At 45.0% G+C, this 25,178-nt stretch overlaps 1 protein-coding gene across 1 annotated transcript in view; it reads left to right on the top strand.

Annotated features, from left to right (window-relative positions):
- Window positions 1-232: 232 nt before the first annotated feature.
- The window catches only part of LOC137385020 (C-type lectin BjL-like), a 37,521-nt gene continuing 12,575 nt past the window's right edge, over window positions 233-25,178 (top strand). Inside the window, exons 1-4 of the mRNA XM_068059760.1 lie at window positions 233-311; window positions 6,033-6,217; window positions 14,602-14,742; window positions 15,172-15,280. Of these exons, the coding sequence (XP_067915861.1) occupies window positions 257-311; window positions 6,033-6,217; window positions 14,602-14,742; window positions 15,172-15,280 (490 nt within the window). The 5' untranslated portion in view covers window positions 233-256. The remainder of the gene's footprint in view (window positions 312-6,032; window positions 6,218-14,601; window positions 14,743-15,171; window positions 15,281-25,178) is intronic.

The raw sequence follows: 25,178 nt of genomic DNA, 5'->3' as shown, positions 1-25,178 counted from the left end.
CTGTTCTGAGCTGCCAGTCACTGATTGGTCAGCAGTAATATTGAAATCATTAATGGATGATTCCAAAGGTCTCCACAATCTGTGATATTTATATATCTGCAGTAACACTCGAAACCTCATCACATCAGACACTAGGAGAGAGAGAGAGAGGTAGGAAAGGGAGCAGGAAATCCCCACCTTTAATTTGAAACTTTGACACTAATGTTGAAACTTTTTGTTGTGTTTCAGGTTTGAGGAAAGGATCTTCACTGCAGACATGATGCTGGTGATGGTTTTGGTGCTAAGTGAATTGCTCGTCAGTGATGTGACAGGTAGGGTCAATTAAACATGATGTGTGAGGACTGGTTAATGCTGTGAGGTGAGGAGTTAGTGGTTTACCTGCTGTGTAAATTACAGGGAACAGAAAGGGGCAGCACCTGGAGGAATGTCCTGAAATGAGCAAATGTATAACTTCAAAAATCTTCAATATTTCCCACAGTCCAATCCCACTTTCTGCTCATTCCCCCTACCCTTTAATATTCCCACTCATTCTAAAACAACTTCCCATACCTTTAATATCCCACCTAGTCTCATCCAAATCTACTTGCTCATAGCCAATTCCCTTTAATATTCCACCTTTCTTTCTTTGGCCTTCTTGTCTCGAGAGACAATGGGTAAGAGCCTTGAGGTGGTCAGTGGTTTGCGGAGCAGCGCCTGGAGTGGCGATAAAAGCCAATTCCAGAGTGACAGACTCTTACACAGGCACTAGCAGTTGGCAGGAAAAAAGACAGAAGTGCAAGGAGAGAGCCAATATCCCATCTGGTCTCATCCAAATCTACTTGCTCATAGCCAATTCCCTTTAATATCCCACTCAGTCCAATCATACTCTGCTACTCACTCCCCATACATTTTAATATCCCCCTCAGTCTAATCCCACTCTCCTGCTCACTTCCTATACCCTTTAATGTACCACCTAATCTAATCCTACCCACTTGCTCACTTTCCATCCTTTTAATATCTCACCCTGTCTGATCCTGTTCTCTTGATCACTCCCCAAACCCTCTAATTTTTACACAATCTACTTTTAACTTATCTTCCTTTGTAAATAATTCATGGGTTCTGCTTGGGGGCACCTCAGGCCTTACATTGCCCAAAGCAAACGCCTACTGCCATCCAGGGTGTACCCATTTCCTTCCCCACCAAAAACATTCTTGAATCCCAAATACTTGATCTGATGGAGCCCAGGTTGCGTCTCCTGCTTCTGGGTCCTGGATTTCCAGCCTGTGGAGGGCCCAGATTCTGTGAAATTACAGCCAGAATGTGTTGGGAAGCTGTGCCAATTTGGGGAGGTAGTTTATTATTCATGTGTGCCTCTTGTTACCATCACACTGACCAGTAGAAACTGATCTTGTAAATTCCTCACTTGCTGTTGGGTGAATTCACCTGACAGGATTTCATTCACTGATCAGCTAATTAAACTGCTGGGAGTAAGGGCAGTGTCTAATGAAGCTGGGGGTTGGTGGGGTAGTGTGTAATAGCCCTGGAGGTCGGGGAGGGGAATAGTGTCTCAGAACCCAGAGTAAGAGTGTGTGGATAACGTCTAATAAATCTGGGGGTGTATAGTAAGAAAGGAGATGAAATTAGCAGTTTAAAACGAGCTCATAGCGAATTGGCAGCTGATTTTTTTTTTAATCTTCCTTTGACTTGGAAAAGATTGTCAAGATTTTTAATTTCAAACCAAGTAAAAGTGACAGTGAGACTTGGAAACAAGTCTGCAAAAAAGTGCTTGAACTATTGTTCTCTGAACTTCAGTGGAAGGAAGATTGGGTGCCACGTGGTGAAAAATTGACTGCCAATTTGTTACAAACCCATTGTGCACTGCTGAAATAGACTAGTTTCACCCACTAAGAGCTGGATTTTATCCGCGGCGGTGCGCTTTAAACTCGGTGGCCTTCCGACATGGAAGGGCCGCCGCACAGCCCCCACGATATTACGCGTGGGGGCTGATTTAAACAGAGGGCGCGGAGTGGCCACCCACGATGAAGTAGAAGGGTCAGTCATCACGTTGCTGGCAACGATGTCCAGCACCACCGCGCAGGAGCTGGCACCATTTTTAAAGGGCTTCAAACCCTTCAGTAATATGTCAAAATTTAAAGGTCTCGGTCTCTGGGAAATAGCAGTAAAATTTTATTTACACGCTAAATTCCATCTCCCACCACCCCCAATGGGTAATTTATATACAAATTTCCCTCTCCCCCCATAATTAACTTGTTTTGATCTCCCAAACTTTCCCCCGAAATTTGGTCCCTTTGATCCACGAACCCATCCCACCATCCCCACAGAAAATAAAAATTGGTTTCCCAACTCCCCCACCCCTCCCACCCCGAAAATGTTATTGCTCCCTTCTCCCCACTGGGTTCTCACCGCGGAACTCCGTACAGAGTTCCGAAGGTGCGCGGGGTATGAACGGCGGTGGGAGAATCGGTGTGGGGCAGCCGGCGCCAGCAGGTAAGTTTATTTGCAAATCATTTAAGTTCATTTTAATATGCAGGTGAAGGGCCCATCGCTAGGCAAAGGGGTTGGGGGGGGGGGGGGGGGGTGCACCGAGGTCCCGCTGCCGCCAGTACTATGTGGCAGGCCCTTCCCGACATCACGGGTTGAGGCAGGCCTCTCCCCGCAGAATCTTACTGGTCCCTCCCACCACGGCGTTAAGGGGTTGGTAAAATTCAGCCCGAAGTGTCTAATAACCCAGGAAGGGGAGTGGCTGCAAGTTTGGAAAGTAGGAATAGTGTGTAATAACCTCTGGGGTGGGTGCAGGGGTGTTAGTGCTTAATAGTCTTAGGATTGAGGGTGGCGGGGGGAATGGCGGCAGTGGTGGAGGTGTTTAGAGATTAGTAACCTCTTTGTAACCGCGGGCCACCCGCACATCAACACGAGCAGAATTTCTCATCCACAGCTGTTACGTAAGTTTCTAAATTCACTTGAAAAAGCCCTTCAAAACACTCCCACAGGGGATCCAGGGACCAAGTGGGCCCACATCAGCGACACCATCAGCAATGACCACCTATGACAAACGTGAGAAGCGGAATGCAGACTGGTTTCAATCTCACATTGAAGAGCTGGAACCTGTCATAGCCGCTAAGCGCATCGCACTGCTGAACTACAAGAAAGCCCCCAACGAGTTAACATCCGTAGTTGCCAGAAGTGCGGCACAAAGAACAGCCAGGCGCTGCAGAAATGACTACTGGCAACACCTATGCAGTCATATTCAGCTGGCCTCTGACACAGGAAATATCAGAGGAATGTATGATGGCATTAAGAGAGCTTTTGGGCCAACCATCAAGAAGATTGCCCCCCTCAAATCTAAATCAGGGAACACAATCACTGACCAACGCAAGCGAATGGACCGCTGGGTTGAGCACTACCTAGAACTGTACTCCAGGGAGAATGTTGTCACTGAGACTGCCCTCAATGCAGCCCTGTCTCTGCCAGTCATGGATGAGCTGGACCTGCATCCATCAAAATCGGAACTCAGTGATGCCATTGATTCTCTAGCCAGCGGAAAAGCCCCAGGGAAGGACGGCATTACCCTGAAATCATCAAGAGTGCCAAGCCTGTTTTACTTTCAGCACTGCACGATCTGCTTTGCCTGTGCTGGGACGAGGGAGCAGTACCTCAGGACATGCGCGATGCCAATATCATCACCCTCTATAAGAACAAGGGTGACCGCGGTGACTGCAACAACTACCGTGGAATCTCCCTGCTCAGCATAGTGGGGAAAGTCTTCGCTCGTGTCGCCTTAAACAGGCTCCAGAAGCTGGCTGAGCATGTCTATCCTGAGGCACAGTGTGGCTTTTGAACAAAGAGACCCACCATTGACATGCTGTTCTCCCTTCGCCAGCTACAGGAGAAATGCCGTGAACAACAGATGCCCCTCTACGTTGCTTTCATTGATCTCACCAAAGCCTTTGACCTCGTCAGCAGACATGGTCTCTTCAGACTACTAGGAAAGATTGGATGCCCACAAAAGCTACTAAGTATCACCTCATTCGATGACAATATGAAAGGCACAATTCAGCATAGCGGCACCTCATCAGACCCCTTTCCAATCCTGAGTGGCGTGAAACAGGGCTGTGTTCTCGCACCTACACTGTTTGGGATCTTCTTCTCCCTGCTGCTCTCACATGCGTTCAAGTCTTCAGAAGAAGGAATTTTCCTCCACACAAGATCAGGTGGCAGGTTGTTCAACCTTGCCCGTCTAAAAGCGAAGACCAAAGTACGGAAAGTCCTCATCAGGAACTCCTCTTTGCTGATGATGCTGCATTAACATCTCACACTGAAGAGTGTCTGCAGAGACTCATCAACAGGTTTGCGGCTGCCTGCAATGAATTTGGCCTCCCCATCAGCCTCAAGAAAACGAACATCATGGGACAGGACGTCAGAAATGCCCCATCCATCAATATTGGCGACCACACTCTGGAAGTGGTTCAAGAGTTCACCTACCTAGGCTCAACTATCACCAGTAACCTGTCTCTCGATGCAGAATTCAACAAGCGCATGGGAAAGGCTTCCACTGCTATGTCCAGACTGGCCAAGAGAGTGTGGGAAAATGGCGCACTGACACAGAACACAAAAGTCCGAGTGTATCAGGCCTGTGTCCTCAGTACCTTGCTCTACGGCAGCGAGGCCTGGACAACGTACGTCAGCCAAGAGCGATGTCTCAATTCACTCCATCTTCGCTGCCTCTGGAGAATCCTTGGCATCAGGTGGCAAGACCATATCTCCAACACAGAAGTCCTCGAGACGGCCAACATCCCTAGCTTATACACCCTACTGAGTCAGCGGTGCTTGAGATGGCTTGGCCATGTGAGCCGCATGGTAGATGTGGTCACAAGTCGTGGGAGTCAGCTGCCAGCGATCACCAGAGCTGGCGGGCAACCATAAAGGCGGGGCTAAAGCGTGGCGAGTCGAAGAGACTTAGCAGTTGGCAGGAAAAAAGACAGAAGCGCAAGGAGAGAGCCAATTGTGTAACAGCCCCGACAACCAATTTCATCTGCAGCACCTGTGGAAGAGTCTGTCACTCTAGAATTGGCCTTTATAGCCATTCCAGGCGCTGCTTCACAAACCACTGACCACCTCCAGATGCTTACCCGTTGTCTCTCGAGACAAGGAGGCCAAAGAAGGAGAACCTCAGGAATTGTGTCTAAGCTCCCCGAGGTGGTAGGATAGTGTCTAATAATCTGGGGGTGTGGGGAATAGTGTCCAATAAACCCAGGGGGCTTGGGTGGTGCAGGGTTGGGGGTAATAGTGTCTAATAAGTTCATGGTGGATAGTATCTCGTTAACCCTGACTGTGGCTGAACTGGAATAAAAACATAAAGTGCTAGAAGTACTCAGCAAGTCTGGCAGCATCTGTGGAGAAAGAAACACAGTTAATGTTTCAGGTCTATGAACTATTATCAGAACTGAGTATTTCCAGCACTTTCTGTTTTTATTTTAGATTTTCAGCTTCCGCGGTACTTTGCTTTTATTATTGTGGTTGAACTGGGATGAAACTAGTCAGGCATGAACAGGCATTTAAATGGAATGCTAACAACATTGGTGCTGAGTTCAGATTTATCTAAAATGCAAAGATTGACAACAGTAAATCAGGAGTCATTATTTCCAGTGGCAGAGGGGTCAGTAACCAGAGGACACAGAATTAAGTAAATTGGCAAAAGAACCAGAGGGAGATGATGAGGATGTTTTTATGCAACAAGTCGTTGTGATCTGGAATGGTGGAAAAATCAGATTTAATAGAAATGCTCAAAAGAGAGTTGAATATATACTTGGAAAGGAAATGTTTACATGGATATAGGGAAATAGTAGGAGAGTATGAGTAATTGGATAGCTCTTTCAAAGAACAAGCACAGGCACAATGGGCTGAATGCCTCATTCTGTGCTGTGTCATTCGATGATTCTACGAGACCTTGGATCAGACATAAACTGTGAATGTTTGGGGATTGCTGGTGTGATTATTGCAGCTTGATTTAATCTAATTCTCTTTAACTGCAGCTGATGTTGCTCTGAACAGAGCATTGGAGAACAGGAAAACAAGGATAGAGACTGATCAGGGTCAGAGTCTTGACAAACCTGGTGTCCTTGGGAAAGGGCCTTGTGCCAATGGCTGGCTTCATTTTCCTTATTTGTTGACCTGTTTCCAGTTTGTCCCTCAGGCAAAGACTTGGATAGAAGCTGAGGTAAGGCCCTGGATTCTCCATTGTAACCACATTATTGTAAAACACACAAAGGATTGGAAGAGACTGATAGCACTAGAGTAAGAAATAGTAAGGTATTAGATGTCAGACTAAGAAAGAATGCAATGAGGTCTAAATTAGATCTACTGTGCATGTATGTCAACAAAAAAACACGTGGTAAGTAAGGTTGATGAGCTCCAGGCACAGATAGCCACATGGGAATATGATGTTCTAGCTCAAAAGAGGACAGATCCAGGTTCTAAATATTCCTGGATACAAAGTATTCAGGAAAGATAGGGAAGGAACGAAAGGAGGAGGGACGGCTGTAATTATTAAGGAGAATATTACAGTGCTGGACACAGAGAATGTCCTGGAGGGGTCAAGGACAGAATCTATTTGGTTAGAGATAAAAAAAAAATAGAGGTACCATGACATGGTGTGTATTCTATAGGCCACTGACTCGTGGGATAGATATAGAGGAGCAAATTTTCAGGGAAATTACAGAGAGGTGCAAAAAGACTATATCCTAATATTAATTATCATAATTATTCTAATATAGTGTAAAGGGCAGAGAAGGGGAAGAGTTTCTGAGATATGTTCAGAAGAATTTTCCTGCTTAGTATGTTTCTGTACAATGAGGATGGAGACATTGCTGGATCTGGTTCTGGGGAATGAGGTGGGTCAAGTGTCAATCGGAGAACATTTAGATATCAGTGATCATAGTATCATAAGGTTTAAGATCGCTATGGAAAAGGACAAGGAGCAATCAAAAGTAAAAATACTTAATTGGAGGAGGGCCAATTTCTACTGTATACCACTGTACCACCACATCTGGTGAGTCTGTCCTGCCGGTGGGACAGGACATATCCAGGGATGGATGTATCAACACGTCACCCCTCTCTACCTCTGTAGCCTCCTCCAGCCCTACAACCCTTCATGATATCTGCACTCCTCCAATGCTGGTCTCTTGTGCAAACCTGACTATAATCATCGCACCATTGATGACTGTACAGCTCAGCTGGTGAGGTCCTAATCTCTGGAATTTCCACCCTAAACCTTCCCACCTCTCAACCTCACTTTTCTCCTTTGAGACTGTCCTTAAAACAGATTCTTAAAATTGTCCCTCTTTGACCAAGCTTTTAGTCATCTGTCCTAATATCTCCGAACGTAGCTCAGTGTCAAATTTTGTTTGATTATACTACTGTGAATACTAGGTGTTACTATGTTAAAGGCGCAATCTAAATTCAAGTTGTTGTTGTTTTTGATTGGTCGGTAATGTCTTCCCAGGCCATTTTATTAAATGAGCAATAATTTTAGCCAAGGTGGCTTTCACTTAATGTCTCCCTGTGTTACTGTTATTGAATGGTCAGCTCCTCTGCTGTTGAAAACCTCATCCATGTCTTTATTGCCTCTACACTTGACTATTCCAATGAAGTCCAAGCTTGCCTCCCATCTTCCAGCCTCCATAAAATTAAACCCAACTCGCACAAAGTCCTGTTCACCCATCATTATCATGCTTGCTGACCTGCATTGGCTCCCCGCTAATGACCCGAGATGTTTTCATCAAATAGTTTGTAATGTCTCCATAGGTCACGCTCATTGATTCATTATGTCTCCCCAGGTTACTTGCTTTGAATGGGTAGTAATGAATCCCCATGTTATTTTCATTCAATGATCAGTAATGTACCACCAAAAAGGGTTAATTAATAATCTTAGTTTAGTTTAGAGATACAGCACTGAAACAGGCCCTTCGGCCCACCGAGTCTGTGCCGACCATCAACCACCCATTTATACTAATCCTACACTAATCCCATATTCCTACCACATCCCCACCTGTCCCTATATTTCCCTACCAATACTAGGGTCAATTTATAATTGCCAATTTACCTATCAACCTGCAAGTCTTTGGCATGTGGGAGGAAACCGGAGCACCCGGAGGAAACCCACGCAGACACAGGGAGAACTTGCAAACTCCACACAGGCAGTACCCAGAATTGAACCCGGGTCACTGGAGCTGTGAGGCTGCGGTGCTAACCACTGCGCCACTGTGCCGCCCTATCACCTTTAGGGATGATATGATAGAATTCTGCATTATGTTTGAAAGTGAAGCCAGGGTGTTAAATTTGAACAAAGGAAATTAGGGGCAAATTAGTTGAGATGGATTAGGAAAATACATGAAAAGGTATGACAGTGCAGAGGCAATAGATAGTCTTTGATGAATTATTACACAGTTTACAGCAAGTATACATTCGTTCAAGGCACAACAACCACAACAGAAAGGCAGTCAACCGTGGCTAATAAAAGAAGTTAAGGATTGTATAAGATTAAAAGAAAAGGCCTATAAAATTGCTAGAAATAGTAGTAAACCTGAGGAAATAGTAGTAAACCTGAGGATTGGGAGGATTTTAGAATACAGCAAAAGAGGACCATGAAACTGATAAAGAAAGGGAGAATAAAATATGAGTGTAAGCTAGCAAAAAACATAAAAACGACTGTAAAAGCTTCTATAGGTACGTAAAAAAGGAAACATTTGGCTAAGACAAATGCGGGTCCATTACAGGCAGAGTCAGGAGAATTTATAATGGGGAATAGAGAAATGGCAGAGAAGCTAAATGATTACTTTGTGTCTGTTTTCATTGAGGAAGATACAAGAAATCTTCCAGAATTAGAGATCCAAGGGATGAGGAATTGAAGGAAATTTGTATTAGTAAGAAGTTTGTATTGGAGAAATTAATGGGGCTGAAGGTTGATAATTCCCTGGGATCTGATATTCTACATCCCAGAATGTTGAAAGAAGTACCTATGGAGATAATGGATGGATTGGTGATCATCTTCCAAAATTCTATAGATTCTGAAATGGTTCCTGCAGATTGGAAAGTAGCAAATGTCACCCCACTATTCAAGAAGGGAGGGAGAGAGAAAACAAGGAACTACATACCTGTTAGTCTTACATCATTGGTAGGGAAAATGCGAGAATCTATTCTAAAGGATTTGATAAATGGACACTTGGATGATAATGATCTGATTGGACATAGTCAATGTGGATTTATGAATGGAAAATCATGTTTGACGAACCTGTTGGAGTTTTTTGAGGATGTTACCAACAGGATTGATAAAGGAGAGTTGGTGGACATAGCATACTTGGATTTTCGGAAGGCTTTTGATCAAGTCTCCCACAGGAGGTTGGTTAGCAAAATTAAAACACATGGGATAGGAGGTAATATACTGGCACGGATTAAGGATTGGTTAACAGGCAGAAAATAGAGAATGGGAATAAATGGGTCAGTCACACGTTGGCAGGCTGTGACTAGTGGGGTACCGCAGGGATCAGTGCTTGGGCCCCAGCTGTTCACAATATATATCAATGATTTAGATGTGGGGACCAAATGTAATATTTCCAAGTTCGCAGATGACTCAAAACTAGGTGGGAATGTGTACTGTGAAGAAGATACATATTGGCTTCAAGGGGATTTGGACAGACTTAGTGAGTGGGCAAGAACATGGCAGATGGAATATAATGTGGAAAAATGTGAGGTTATCCACTTTGGTCGGAGGAATAGATGTGCAAAGTATTTCTTAAATGGTAAGAAATTAGAAAGTGTAGATGTACAAAGGGAACTGGGAGTCCTCATCAATAAGTCACTAAAAGTTGGCATGCAGGTGCAGCAAGCAATTAGGAAGGCTAATGGTATGTTAATCTTTATCGCAAGAGGATTTGAGTACAGGAATAGTGAAGTTTTGTTTCAATTGTATAGAAGCTTGGTTTGACCTCACTTGGAGTACTGTGTGCAGTTTTGCTCCCCTTATCTTAAGAAGGATATTATTGCCATAAAAGGAATGCAACGAAGGTTCACCAGACTTGTTCCCGGGATGGTGGGACTGTCCTTTGAAGAGAGATTGGGGAAACTGGGCCTGCATTCTCTAGAGTTTTGGAGAATGAGAGGTGATCTCATTGAAACCTACAAAATACTTAAATGGATAGACAGGGTAGATGCAGGTAAGATGTTTCCCCTGGTTGGGAAGTCTAGAACCAGGGGACACAATTTCAAAATAAGGGGGAAGCCACTTAGGACCGAGATGAGGAGAAATTACTCAGAGGATTGTGAATCTTTGGAATTCTCTACTCCAGAGGGCTGTGGAAGCTCAGTCGTTGAGTATGGTTAAAACAGAGATTGACAGATTTCTAAATGCCAATGACATAAAGGAATATGGGGTCCGTGTGGGGAAAAAGGCATTGAAGTGGATGATCAGCCATGATTGTATTGAATAGCAGAGCAAGCTTGATGGGCTGAATGGCCTAGTCCTGTTCCTATGTTCCCAAGTAACTTTCATTTCATGGGGCAGGAATAAATTTATTAAAGGCCAATCTGATAAACGTTGTTTGAGTTCTTTGATCAAGTAACACAAAGCGTTGATAAGATTAATACTGTTGAGGTTTTGTATCTGAATGCTCAAAAAGTCATTGATAAAGTATCACATAACAGACATGTTTGCAAAATTGAAGCCCATGGAATTAAAGGGGCACTGACAGTGTAGGGGAAAAAATTGATAAGAGACAGAAAGCAGGGAGTAGTGCTGAATGGCTGCTTTTCTGTCTGGAGGGAAATATACAGTGGAGTCCCCCACTGGTCCAAATTAGGGCCACTGCTCATTTTGATATGCATCAATGAACTGAACTTAGGTATTCAGAGCATCATTTCTAAGTTTTCAAATAACACAAAAGTCAGAAATATTGCAAACAATGAGCAGGACAGCAGCAGTCTTCAAGATGATATAGACAGATTGGTGAAATGGGCAGACACATGGCAGATGAAATTTATCGTCGATTCATGGAATGGTTACAGCAAAGAAAGAGGCCATTCAACCCATCTTGTCTGTGCTAGCTCTCTGCAAGAGAACTCACCCAGTCCAACTCCCCAGCCTTTTCCCCATAGCCCTGTAATTTTTTTCTCCTCAGGTAATTATCCAATTCTCTTTTGAAGGTCTCGATTGAATCTGCCTCCACAACACTCTCAGGCAGAGCAACCTCTCACTGCATAATGTTATTCTTCTTGTCACCTCTAATTTTTTGCCCATCACCTAAATTTGGTGTCCTCTGGTTCTTAATCCTTCAGCCAATGGGAACAGTTTTTCCCTATTGACTCTGTCCACACCACTCATGATTTTGAACACTTATATCAAATCTCTTAATACAGAGAAATGTGAAATGATGTATTTTGGAAGGAAGAATGAGAGGCAAAATAAACTAAATGATACAATATTAATAGGGTGCAGGAACAGGTACACAAAGGTTTTCTAAAGCTAAATCTTTGAAGATAGTAGGACAACTTAATCAGACCGTTTAAAAGGCATACAGGATCCTTGGCTTTCAAAATACTCTGAGTACAAATGCACGATGTTATGCTAAATCTTTATAAATTACTGGTTAGGCCTATTCTTTGCACCACACTTCAAGAAGGATGTCAAGGCCTTGAAGAGGGTATGTAGAGGAAATTTATTTGAGTTCAACCAGGGATGAGGGATTTCAGTAATGTAGAAAGACTAGAGAAACTAGGATTGTTCTCCTTAAAGCAAAGAAGATTCAGGAGAGATTTATTAGAATTGGCCACAATTTTGAATTGTTTTGATAGAGTACATAGCCATAAACTGTTTCTATTGGTAGAAACTGGGAAACAGAGATTCAAGGTAATCGGCATAAGAACCAGAAGGGAGATGAGGAGACAAAAACAAGAAATGCTGGATTCACTCAGCAGGTCTGGCAGCATCTGTGGAAAGAGAAGCAGAGTTAACGTTTCGGGTCAGTGACCCTTCTTCGGAACTGACAAATATTAGAAAAGTCACAGATTATAAACAAGTGAGGTGGGGGTTGGGCAAGAGATAACAAAGGAGAAGGTGCAGATTGGACCAGGCCACATAGCTGACCAAAAGGTCACGGAGCAAAGGCAAACAATATGTTAATGGTGTTTTGAAAGACAAAGCATTAGTACAGATTAGGTGTGAATATACTGAATATAGAACATCAGCAAGTGCAAACCTGAAGAAAAACAACCTGAAAAAAACAGTGGGTAAGCAAACTGAACAAACTAAGATGAAATGAAATAAATGCAAAAAATGTAAAAAGGAATGCAAAAAAAAGGAAGTAAAAATGAAAGTAAAGTGGGGGGCTGTCATGCTCTGAAATTATTGAACTCAATGTTCAGTCCGGCAGGCTGTAGTGTGCCTAATCGGTAGATGAGATGCTGTTCCTCGAGCTTGCGTTGATGTTCACTGGAACACTGCAGCAATCCCAGGACAGAGATGTGAGCATGAGAGCAGGGGGGAGTGTTGAAATGGCAAGCAACCGGAAGCTCAGGGTCCTGCTTGCGGACTGAGCGGAGATGTTCCGCAAAGCGGTCACCCAGTCTGCGCTTGGTCTCCCCAATGTAGAGGAGACCACACTGTGAGCAGCGAATACAGTATACTACATTGAAAGAAGTACAAGTAAATCGCTGCTTCACCTGAAAGGAGTGTTTGGGGCCTGGGCTAGTGAGGAGAGAGGAGGTAAATGGGCAGGTATTACACCTCCTGCGATTGCAAGGGAAGGTGCCCTGGGACGGGGACGAGGTGGTGGGGGTAATGGAGGAGTGGACCAGGGTGTCGCGGAGGGAACGATCCCTTCGGAATGCTGACAGGGGAAGGGAGGGGAAGATGCGACTGGTAGTGGCATCACGCTGGAGGTGGCGAAAATGGCGGAGGATGATCCTTTGGATATGGAGGCTGGTGGGATGAAAAGTGAGGACAAGGGGAACCCTGTCACGGTTCTGGGAGGGAGGGGAAGGGGTGAGGGTAGAGGTGCGGGGAATGGGTCGGACACGGTTGAGGGCCCTGTCAACCACAGTGTCCGACCCATTCCCCGCACCTCTACCCTCACCCCTTCCCCTCCCTCCCAGAACCGTGACAGGGTTCCCCTTGTCCTCACTTTTCATCCCACCAGCCTCCATATCCAAAGGATCATCCTCCGCCATTTTCGCCACCTCCAGCGTGATGCCACTACCAGTCGCATCTTCCCCTCCCTTCCCCTGTCAGCATTCCGAAGGGATCGTTCCCTCCGCGACACCCTGGTCCACTCCTCCATTACCCCCACCACCTCGTCCCCGTCCCAGGGCACCTTCCCTTGCAATCGCAGGAGGTGTAATACCTGCCCATTTACCTCCTCTCTCCTCACTAGCCCAGGCCCCAAACACTCCTTTCAGGTGAAGCAGCGATTTACTTGTACTTCTTTCAATGTAGTATACTGTATTCGCTGCTCACAGTGTGGTCTCCTCTACATTGGGGAGACCAAGCGCAGACTGGGTGACCGCTTTGCGGAACATCTCCGCTCAGTCCGCAAGCAGGACCCTGAGCTTCCGGTTGCTTGCCATTTCAACACTCCCCCCTGCTCTCATGCTCACATCTCTGTCCTGGGATTGCTGCAGTGTTCCAGTGAACATCAACGCAAGCTCGAGGAACAGCATCTCATCTACCGATTAGGCACACTACAGCCTGCCAGACTGAACATTGAGTTCAATAATTTCAGAGCATGACAGCCCCCCACTTTACTTTCATTTTTAGTTATTTTTTCTCTTTTTTTTTTTGCATTCCTTTTTACATTTTTTGCATTTATTTCATTTCATCTTAGTTTGTTCAGTTTGCTTACCCACTGTTTTTTTTCAGGTTGTTTTTCTTCAGGTTTGCACTTGCTGATGTTCTATATTCAGTATATTCACACCTAATCTGTACTAATGCTTTGTCTTTCAAAACACCATTAACATATTGTTTGCCTTTGCTCCGTGACCTTTTGGTCAGCTATGTGGCCTGGTCCAATCTGCACCTTCTCCTTTGTTATCTCTTGCCCAACCCCCACCTCACTTGTTTATAATCTGTGACTTTTCTAATATTTGTCAGTTCCGAAGAAGGGTCACTGACCCGAAATGTTAACTCTGCTTCTCTTTCCACAGATGCTGCCAGACCTGCTGAGTGAATCCAGCATTTCTTGTTTTTGTTTCAGATTTCCAGCATCCGCAGTATTTTGCTTTTATTTTAGGGAGATGAGGAGAAATGTTTTTACGCAGTGATTTATTATGATGTAGAATGCACGCCTTGAAAGGGTGATGGAAGAAAATTCGATAGTAACTTTTGAAAGGGAATTAGATAAATACTTGAAAAGGAAAATTTTCAGGGTTACGGGTAAGAGCATGAGAGTGGGATTATTTGGATAGCTCTTTTAAAGGGCTAGCACAGGCATGATGGGCCAAATTGCCTCCTCCTTCACTGTATGATTCTCCGATTCTACAACAATGTTTCAACATGAAACATATTCCACGGAAAAGGGTGATAAACAACAAACTGTATTTTCTTTTTATTTAAAGTTGTACTGCCAAGGACTATCTCGAGGTGGCCATCTTGCCTCCATTCACTGGAACAGACAGAACGAGTTCATTGGACAGGTGATATTGACAAAGAACAACGCATCTCCTCCGTCTTGGATCGGTTTGAGTCAAAGCCACAAGGTAATGTTGTCTGAGCTATTATGTTGCAGATTGTTTGTTTTTTTTTCTTGTATTCATTCACTGGATGTGAGTATCATTGCCAAGGCCAGCACATATTGTCCATTCCTAATTGTTTTTGAACAGGTGGTAGTGAACCTCCTTCTTAAACACCAACAGTTCATCTGGTGAAGGTACACCCACAGTGCTGTTATGTTGGGAGTTCCAGGATTTTGGCCCGGAAACAATGAACAAACGGTGATGTATTTCCAAGTTAGGATAGTGTGTGATTTGGGGAGTGTAACTTGGAATTTGCAATGTTCCATGTGCCTCCTGTCCCTGTCCTTCTAGATGGTAGAGGTCGTAAGTTAGTGAGGTGCTGTCAAAGAAGCCGTGGTGAGTTGTTGTAACAGAAATACACATTCTTAAACAATGACTATTTCTCTCCCTCAGGAGTGGGTTTTTCTTTGGAATGATGGATCTTCACTTGATTTCACAAACTGGGATGTCAATCAGCCCGATGATTATCAGGGGAAACAAAAATGTGTGCAAATCGATCGGGGTAAGTTCGCACAAGTGTTATGGAAACAGTGTTTTATTGGAAATCAATGTTCTTGCTGGAGGTTCGGGAGCATACATTTAATGCAGGTGCAGAGAGAGTGACATAGAGCATCACAAAGCAACCATAGAATTGGAGTATTTAGGATGAGTATTTGGTGGTTAGTGTTAAGTTAGCTTAAGTGTTTAATTTATTTGTTGGTGCTTTTAGTGGTTAGTGTTCTTATTAGTAGCTAGAGTTTTACTGTTCATAGGGTCAAAGTCATAGAGTCATAATGCCACAGAAGGAGACCGTTCAGCCCATTGAGGCCATGCCGGCTCTCTGCAAAATAATCCAATCAGTACCATTTCCCGGCTCTCTCCCTGTAGCCCTGTAAGTCTATTTCCCTCAAGTGTCCATCCAACTTCCTTTTGAAACCTTTGATTGTCTCTGCTTCTACCAACCTTGTAGGCAGCAAGTTCCACGCCATTATCATTTACTGTATAAAAAGTTTTTTCTCACATCCCCCCCCCCCCCCCCTGCATCTCTTGCCCAAAACCATAAACCTGTGTTCCTTAGTCCTGGTACAGTCAACTAATGGGAGCAACTTTCCTTTGTCTGCCCTATTCAAACCTGTCATAATTTTGTACGCTTCTATCAAATCTCCCCTCAATCTCCTTTGCTCCAAGTTGAACAAACTCAGCTTCTCCAACCTAACCTTGTAGTTAAAATCTCTCATCCCTGGAACCATTCAGTTAAATCTCCTTTACACCCTCTCAGGGACCCTCGCATCCTTCCTAAAGTGTAGTGACCAGAAGGGGACACAATGTGCCAGTTGTGGCTGAATCAGAACTTTCGAAAGGTTCAGCATAACTTCCCTGTTTTTGTCCTCAATTACTCTATTTATGAAACCCAAGATCCCATATGCTTTGCTTTCTACTTTCTCATTGTGCCAGATTTTTAAAGTCCACTGAGTGCAGGTAAAGAAGTGAGTGCGATTTGAATGTTGTGTTCACAGAGGTTGGGACTGGAACCTGCCTCCTCCAGAACATGACACCATTTTTAAAGGGACGCCAGCATTGAGGGAACAGCTTGGGCATCGGCCTCCAATTAATTGCCTGTTGAGCTCATGGAGGAGCACATTAACAGGCTTGTCAGCAGCAGGTTTTAGTTTTTAAAGGCTGAGAATGTGAAGGACGCCATGGGGGAACACAACAGTGTATTCAAGATGTGAACACACCAGGGGTATTGGGTGGGGGGAGGGGGGGAGCTATGAGAGGTATGGGAAAGACTGATTAAAAGACTGCAAAGGCCCTAGAGAAAGCTCAACTACTTCAAAAGTGCCTCAGAGTGGCAATTTCTGCAGCGGTAAAACTTACTTTTCTCAGCGGTGAGTTGCAGGAAACTGGAGAGGAATCATTTGGGCAGCTGGGTTTGGCAGGGGATGGCCTGGTGAACAAACAAAGCCCAGCTGAGGGGGTTCAGATGGGAACAGGCTACTCTGACATTGGACAGAGCAGCCAGGATGAGCTGTGACACATGTAATCACCTGGACAGCAGGAGGCCAGAGGAACACAGGGGGAAGCTGCATGGGGAGGAAAGCACTACCCAAGACATTGAGTGCACAGCCCAAGAATCAGCTACCTGCAAATTATTGAGCACCAGTGCCATAGGAACCTGTGCCACAATAACCTGAGGCCTCATGGCTCCCATGGCAATCCTCTATCCGCAGCTGTCAAGGCCTCCGTCACCCTAAATTTCTATGCAACTGGGTCGTTCCCAGCGATCGGCTGTGGACCTAGGTGGTATCTCACAGTCAGCATCTCATTATGGCCATCAGGCAGGTCAGGATACCATTTTCAGGAGGGCAAGGCCTGCACCCACTTTGACACAGAAGGGCCAGCACAGGCACAGAGGGCATTGGGTTCAACCTCCATCGCTGGATTCCCCCAGGTTCAGGGCATCATCGTTTGCGCCCATGTGGCCATCAAGGTACCCAGCGACTGTCCAGTGAGATCCATCAACCTAACAAAATTAATTCGCACTTGGTGAAGCATGGGTGACAGTCAACATGGATTTATTAAAGGCAAATCATGTCTGACTAACCTGATTTGAGTTCTTTGATGAAGTAACAGGGAGGGATAATTAATGCAGTGCAGTAGATGTTGTATATATGGACTTTTAAAAGCATTTGATTAAGTACCATGTAACAGATCTATTTGAAAAATAGAAGTGCATGGTATTAAAGAGACAATAGTAACTTGGGTGCAGAATTGGTTAAGGGATTGGAGACAGAGAGTAGAGGTGAACAGATAGTTTTCTGACTGGAGAGAAGTGTGCAATGGGATTCCCCAGGATTCAGTATTAGCACTATTGCTTTTCTTGTTATATATAAATGTCCTGGACTTGGTTATAGGGTATAGAATTTTGAAGTTTGTGGATGATACAAACTTGCAACATAGTGAAGAGTGATAAGGATTGTAACAGACCTCAGGAGGATATAGACAATCAGATGAAATGGGCAGACACATGGTAGATGCAATTTAATACGGATAAGAGTGAAGTAATGGACTTTGGGTAAAACAACATGGAGAGGTAGTATAATCTAAATTGTTCTCTTTTGAAAGGGGTGCAAAAACAGAAGGGCCTTGGTTTGTGCATTCACAAATCACCGAAGGTGGCAGGACACATTGATAAAGCAGTTAAGTAAGCACATGGGATATTGTCTTTATAAATAGGGGCATTGAATACAAAAACAAGGAAGTCTTACTGAACCTTTTGTAAATTTCTGGTTAAGCCTCTGTGGGAGTATTGTTTACAATTCTGTACACAATACTTCAGGAAGGAATTCAGGGCCTTGGAGAGGGTATAGAGGAGCTTTAGCAGAATGATACCAGGAATGAGTGACTTCAGTTATGTGGACAGACTGGAGAAGCTAGGATTGTTCACCTTGGGTAGAGCAGGTTAAGGGAAGACTGAATAGTGGTATTCAAAATTATGAGGGGTTGTGATAGAACAAGTAGGGAGAAACATTTTCCTCTGGCAAGTAGGTCAGTAACCGGCAGTCATAGGTATAAAATAATTAGCAAAATAAATAGAGGGGAAATGAAGAGAAATTTCTTCACACAGCAGATACGTTGTTAAGATCTTGAATGCATCACCCGAAAGGATGACGGAATCAGATTCCGTGGGTGGAATCTTAACAAAGCTGACATGCACACTACAGGGAGGCTGGTCTAGATTCGAGGAATTTGCCTCAGGCATGGCATTAGTATCCCGCTTCTGGGTTCAAACACAGAGTACGGCCGTGATGATGACCCACATTCTGTCAATGATGTCTCTGTATTAAAGGGACCCTGGCAGGCGTCTGAATGGCTGCAGAAAAGCATAATGCAGAAACAATCTGAAAGAAGGAAGATGGAAGGAAGACATGGGAAGGCTGTTCCCCAGTTCTCTGACTCTTCCCTGAAGGTGACAACTGTCAGTCGCCCAAAAGAAGCAGACGAGGCTGGAAGTAGCAGAGGCTGTGAACAACAGGAATGTGGTGTCCAGGATCTGGACACAGTGCGGGAAAGGTTTAATGGCCTCATTAGGTCTAGAAAGGTGAGGGTCATATCACTTTCAAGTGGCATTCATCATTCTCTGACCTCGATAGTCTTCTCCTTCACCACACTCCTCTCACTGACACACCTTGCCATCCCACAAATTCCTTTCTTTCCAGGCATCTACTCACATTTCCATCTGAACAGCCAACACTCAGACTCACCCTCATCATATTGCCCTCTCGCACCTATCCCCCCACAATCAAATGTTGTCATTCTATCCTCAGCAGACATGCCATTTCTCACACTGATAACTCTCACTGGAGGGGAAGATAACTCCAGGGAGGGACAAAGAACCGGGGGTGCAGAGATGCAGAACAGCCACCCTGACTGCATTGGAGGAGGACACCCTAGAGATCGGCAGGGAAGCACACACACTAGGTGTCAACGATGGAGAGATGGGGGTGGGCCAGAGACCTGTGGACAGTATTCGATGATGCACTGCCACTTGGCACTTAACAGTCACTCATGTTGAACTGATGTCATCACTAACTGAAATGTCCTGATCCGCGCTATGCTGTATTTGTACCATTTCTCAATGTCAGCACGAACTGATGTCTTTCATCTCCCACAGGGCCTTCATGGGTAACAGAGGAGCTGATGAGGCAGGAGCTGAGGAGTCCTCAGAGGGGGATGCACCATCACATGGCTCATGCGCACCCTCCACCAGCTCAGATACACATACCTCAGTGGCTCGCAGTAGCAATAGTTAGATTGTTGCATGGTGAGGAGCACATCACATGTGAGCAGGAGCAGGTGCTGGAAACAGGGTCAGGAGTGGCGAGTCCCCGTCAGAGGGTGCAAGACACTCCAAGCTCTGCTAAGCAGGTTGTAAATGCTAAGCCTCAGCGGTCATCCATGAAAAGGGAACGTGAAGCAGCAATGGGAAATGTGAGTGCTTTTGTCAGCATTTCCAGAGGCATTGTGCACCCTTGGAGAGAGATCAGAGGAGTCTATCTCCAGCATGAGTGCCATGATGTCTCGGGTATTTGCGCTGATATCCACCTCGATGGAAAGAGTGGCCATCTGCAGGGAGAATTAGACACAGCAGGACACTGAGTGCAGGCTGGCCTGACCAATGGCCTGCACACTCAGTCTTCCACTTTACACGGGATAGAGGAAAGCCTCGTCTTGGCCATTCAGAACCTCTCTGACATGTAGTAAGGTGCTCTCCAGCTCCCAGCTAGCAGGGAAGTTTGGGTGGACCATGAGAGGGAAGATGGAGAAAGAGCACCTGGCAGTGGGGACATTTCTCAAGGCGTTCCCATTTCTCATCCCTTGTCCCTCTCCACCTACTCAGGCAGAGTTTCATGTGCTGCCCTCTGCCTCGATGACCAAATCTGGCCCTGCACAGGTACAAGTGGGACAGTCTTTAACAGGGCCTTCACAGGCTCCAAAGCCCAGAGGACGTTCACCACGGACATCTCATGTGTCAGAGCAGGGGAATGATTAACCTGTCCCCAGCACAGCTGAAGCTGCAGGGGTTGCATCATGTAGGAGTAGGAGGAAGCAGGTAAGAAAGATTTAATAGCAGAAAGGGATTCACTTAGGTGTGTATACCAATGTTAATACTGTCATACTGAAGTTTATTTCAATGAATGATACACTTTATTTGCACTTCTCATCCTCCTGGCCTCTACTTTGTTGCATCCCCCATTTACCCTGGACAGTAGCCTTTAGATGAATAGTCTGCATGAAGAGGAAAGGATGTGAATGTGATGGTTGGCTGGTTGACTGTTGGAATTAAGTATGTCTTGGGGTGTTGGGGCACAAGGTTTCTGATGGCACTCTCAGATGGACTCACAGACACATATTAAATGGTGTGCCTGGATCAGTCTGTTACGTGCTTCTTTGGCAGCCCTGTATGCAGCTGCAGGCTTAATGTCCACATGTGGCTCCACCTCCTCCTTCTCTTCCTGCTCCTGTTTCTCGGATGCTGGGCACTCTGCACCTTCCACTTGCTGCAGCTCCACTCTTCTCTGCAGTGCGATGTTATGCAGGACACAGCAGACCGCAACCGTTCTCAACACCTTTGATAGGACATACTGAAAGGTGCCTCCAGAACTGTCGAGGCTCCTGAAGAACAGTTTCAGCAACACAATGGCTTGTTCTATTATTGCTCATGCTGATGTGGCTGCTGTTGTATCTCTCCTCTGGCCCACTGGTAGGTTTCCTTACAGGTGTCTACAGCCAGGTCTTCAGAGAGTAACCTTTGTCTCCCAGGAGCCAGCCACTGAGGCTGTGTGGAGGAGTGAAAACCTGTGGGAGATGTGACATGCATGATAACCTTCTGGTGGTCATGGAGGGCATGGAATGCCTTGTGACAAACACTGCTTGTTGATCTGAGGATGCCTTGATTGCCACATATGTGCAATCTATGACCTGCTGTACCTGTGGGAACCAGCCACTGCAGTGAAGCCAACAGCCCTCTGTATTTGACAGGGCTCATCCATGGCAAAGTTCACATAACTGGTGGCCTTGGAAAACAAGGCATCAATGATGTGGGAGATGCACTTATGGGCAACAGATTCAGAAATCCTTGAGGTGTCATCAGGAGCTCCCTGGAAGGAGCCAGAGGCAAAGAAATTCAGGGCTGTGGTGACCTTGATGGCCGCTAGCATCACCTGCCCACTTGGTCCTCTTGGAAAGAGCTCTTCTTCCAGAAGGTAGCAGATGTCAGCAATGACCGACTGTGAAAGCCTAAACCTCCTGAGGTACTATTGTCCAGGAAGCGGACCCTGTGCTGGGACTATCACCTCTTTCAAGCTAGAGCTCAGTGTCCATTCCCTCTGCCATGCAGAGCAGTATGTGGATGCAGAGAAGGCATGTTGTGCTAGTGTTGTGGCTACTCCTGGTGCTGTTGGTGTTGCTGCTTTACAGAGGTCCAGGCCACTGCTGCAGATGTTGCTCCCATGCTGCAGTGAAGGTTGACAGCTAGGAAGTTGAGATATAGGTGAGTAAACTCCAAGGCAGTTGAAAGCACCTCCAAAAATTGACCCTCACAGTAGTAAATTCAAGCTCTCAGAAGTAATTCTGCAAGCACACACCTTTCACTGTGGTTGGCCACAATCTTTGCTGTTTTACTCTTTAAAGTCTTCCGAGCCTTTCAATTTCATTAATCAATCACTCCTTGCTGTGGTCTTGCCTCTTGACCCTGGCTAGTTGCAGAGACCTCAGGAAACCTAGGCACTGGTTATTTAAGTTTAAAGTTAATTACCTGTTTCCATATTATAATGATGTTCCCAACAGCTCCACGAGGGTTCCCCATTTGCCTTCAAAACCACCCAGGTCAAACCAGGAAGTAGAAGGATCACAATGCCACTTTTCGGGAATTTAATCCCTCCGCCCACATCTGAGCACACCTCCCTTAAAACTTTACCCCAGAGAAGCTTTCAAATTAAAATTGGACACATACATGAAGAGGGATAACTTGCAGGGTTATGGGGAAAAAGTAAGCTTGTTGGAATTAAATAGTACAGATATACTGCAGAAGACCTAGAGGAGTACAGAAAATGTAATGGTGAAATTTAAAAGGAAATTAGGAAGCAAAGAGAGGGCATGAAAAAATATTGGCAAGTAAAGTCAAGGAAAACCCAAAGATTTTTTATAAATACATAAAAAGCAGAATGATAACTGAAGAAAGGGTAACCGATCACTAGAGGCGAAGGACATTGGTATAGTTCTTAATGAATACTTTGCATCTGTTTTCACAAAAGAGAGGGACAATACAGACAATGCAATCAGGGAGGAGAAGTGTGAAATATTCCATGAAATTAAAAAAGTGAGAAGTAGTATTAAGGAGTTCAACATCTTTGAAAGTGGATAAATCACCAGCCCTGGTTGAAATGTATCCTAGACTGTTCTGGGAAGTAAGAGAAGAAATAGCAGAAGCTCTTGTTGTGATCTACGTTAAGAGCAGGCCACCTTAAGAGCTGTTGGTGAAGATCACCAGAGGAAGTGATGTCGTGTCACACATGACCAGTTAGTTGTGAGTGGAGCCCAACAGAGTGAGCCTTGTGTAGGTGTGCTCATGCAGTAACTGTCTAGGTAAGTTGTAATAAAACCCATGTTTTCTTTGGATACTACTTGTAGTCGTGTGACTCTTACAATAGTTCACATACTCTCGAGAGACAATGGATACGTGCCTGGAGGTGGTCAGTGGTTTGTGAAGCAGCGCCTGGAGTGGCTATAAAGGCCAGTTCTAGAGTGACAGGCTCTTCCACAGGTGCTGCAGAGAAATTTGTTTGTTGGGGCTGTTACACAGTTGGCTCTCCCCTTGCGCCTCTGTCTTTTTTCCTGCCAACTACTAAGTCTCTTCGACTCGCCACATTTTAGCCCCGTCTTTATGGCTGCCCGCCAGCTCTGGCGAACGCTGGCAACTGACTCCATATGAACTTCACATACTAAAGGGATAAGTAATATTACATGTTGGCAACATTTGGGGTATTTTTTTTCTGATGACCACTAAATATTACATCATGGAAAGGTTTGATTTTTTCTGATGAACGAAGAACAGCAGACTGCCTACCTGGAGTGGCTGAATATTTGATAGGAGAGCAGTTAGCAGGAGACCTCACAGCACTGCAGTGAGCTAGGCTATGAGAGGACCCCGGGAGGTGTTGAAATTCTATGAATACAGCAGGCAATTTTCCAGGAGATTGGAGCCTTCACCTAACCTGGCAGTGGGTTGAAAAATTTGAAAAGCAGCAGCTGAAGCCATCACCGTTTTAGTTTTCCTGTGTTTTTCTGCTTCATGGGTGGGGCTTAAACCAAAAAGAGTGGGAAGAACCCAACAGTGCCCACTGGAGGCCCAGTGCAAAGTAAAAGGCTTGTTGTGGTAGCTGCCAGTACTGCAAGCTGCAGCTCTCTCAGAAAAAATCAGTTAATAAAAGCTCTGTGAGTTTAAAAAGAAATCAAACAGCTATGTAATCAATGATCTGATCACTGGGTTTAAAAAGTAACAAACTGTGTAAACAATGAAAGCTGTAGTCTCTCACATTTAAAGGAGCAGGTCTGCAAAAGAAAAAAGAATCTGTCTACAAAAGGAAACAAAAAGAAGATATAAAATCTTGATCGTGGTCAGGGCCAGGAGGGTGTGACTGTAAGTGAGGCAGGTATGGTGATCCAGAATTTAGCTTTGGAGGAGCCTCAGTCAGTGCCCTTATCCAATAGGTACCAGGTTCTTGTTCCTGGTGTGGACGAGGGCACAGACTGCAGAGATGATGAGTGATTTGATCACAGCACCATGTTTCAGAGTGCCATTCAAGTGGGGGGAAGAAAAGAGAAATGTAGTAGTAATAGGGGATAGCATAGTTAGGGGAATAGATACTGTTCTCTGCAACAAGGACGGAGAGTCCCAAAGGCTGTGTTGCCTAGCTGGTGCCAAGGTTAAGGACATCTCTTCTGAGCTGGAGAGGAACTTGGAGTGGGAGGGGAAGGATCCAGTTGTCGTGGTCCACGTAGGTACCAACGACATAGGTATGACTAAGAAAGAGGTTCTGCTGAGGGACTATGAGCAGCTCGGGGCTAAATTTAAAAAGCAGAACCACAAAGGTAATAATCTCTGGATTGCTACCTGAGTCATGTGCAAATTGACGTAGGGTAAATAAGATTAGAGAGGTAAACGCGTGGCTCAAAGATTGGTGTGGCATAAATGGGTTCCGATTCATGGGGCTCTGGCACCAGTACTGGGGAAGGAGAGCACTGTTCCATTGGGACTGGCTTCATTTGAACCATGCTGGAACCAGTGTCCTGGCAAATCATATAACTAGGGTTGTAGATAGGACTTTAAACAAATTATTGGGGGGAGGGTTCAATTGAAGGGAAGTTTAAAAAATCGAAAAGAAACAGGAGAGCAGAGGTGCAGGGTAGTGAAGTGGCGAATGGTAATCAAAGTGTGACAGGAAGGGGCAGAAAATATAAGCAGGGGAGTGCAGCAGAAATTAGAACCAGATTGAATAATAATGGCAAAAAGTCAACGCTTTATCTTTATCTGAATGCACACAGCATTTATAACAAGATAGATGAGTTGATGGCACAAACAGAAATAAATTAATATGACTTGATAGCTATTACAGAGACGTGGTTGCAGGGTGACAAAACTGGGACCTCAATATTCAATATACTCAATATTTGACATTCTGGAAAAATAGGCAAAAAGGAAAAAGAGGTGGGGTAGCTTTGTTAATAAAGGAAGGTATCAGTGTGATGGTGAGTAGTGATAGAAGTGCAAGAGATCGTGAATTGGAATCAGTTTGGGTGGAAATGAGGAATAGCAAGGGGAAGAAGTCATCGGTGGAAGTCACCTATAGGCCCCCGAA

This window comes from Heterodontus francisci, chromosome 27 (assembly GCF_036365525.1).
Source record: "Heterodontus francisci isolate sHetFra1 chromosome 27, sHetFra1.hap1, whole genome shotgun sequence".
Lineage (NCBI taxonomy): Eukaryota > Metazoa > Chordata > Chondrichthyes > Heterodontiformes > Heterodontidae > Heterodontus > Heterodontus francisci.
Note: the sequence above shows the minus strand (reverse complement) of the source record. Positions and strands in the feature narration are given on the sequence as shown.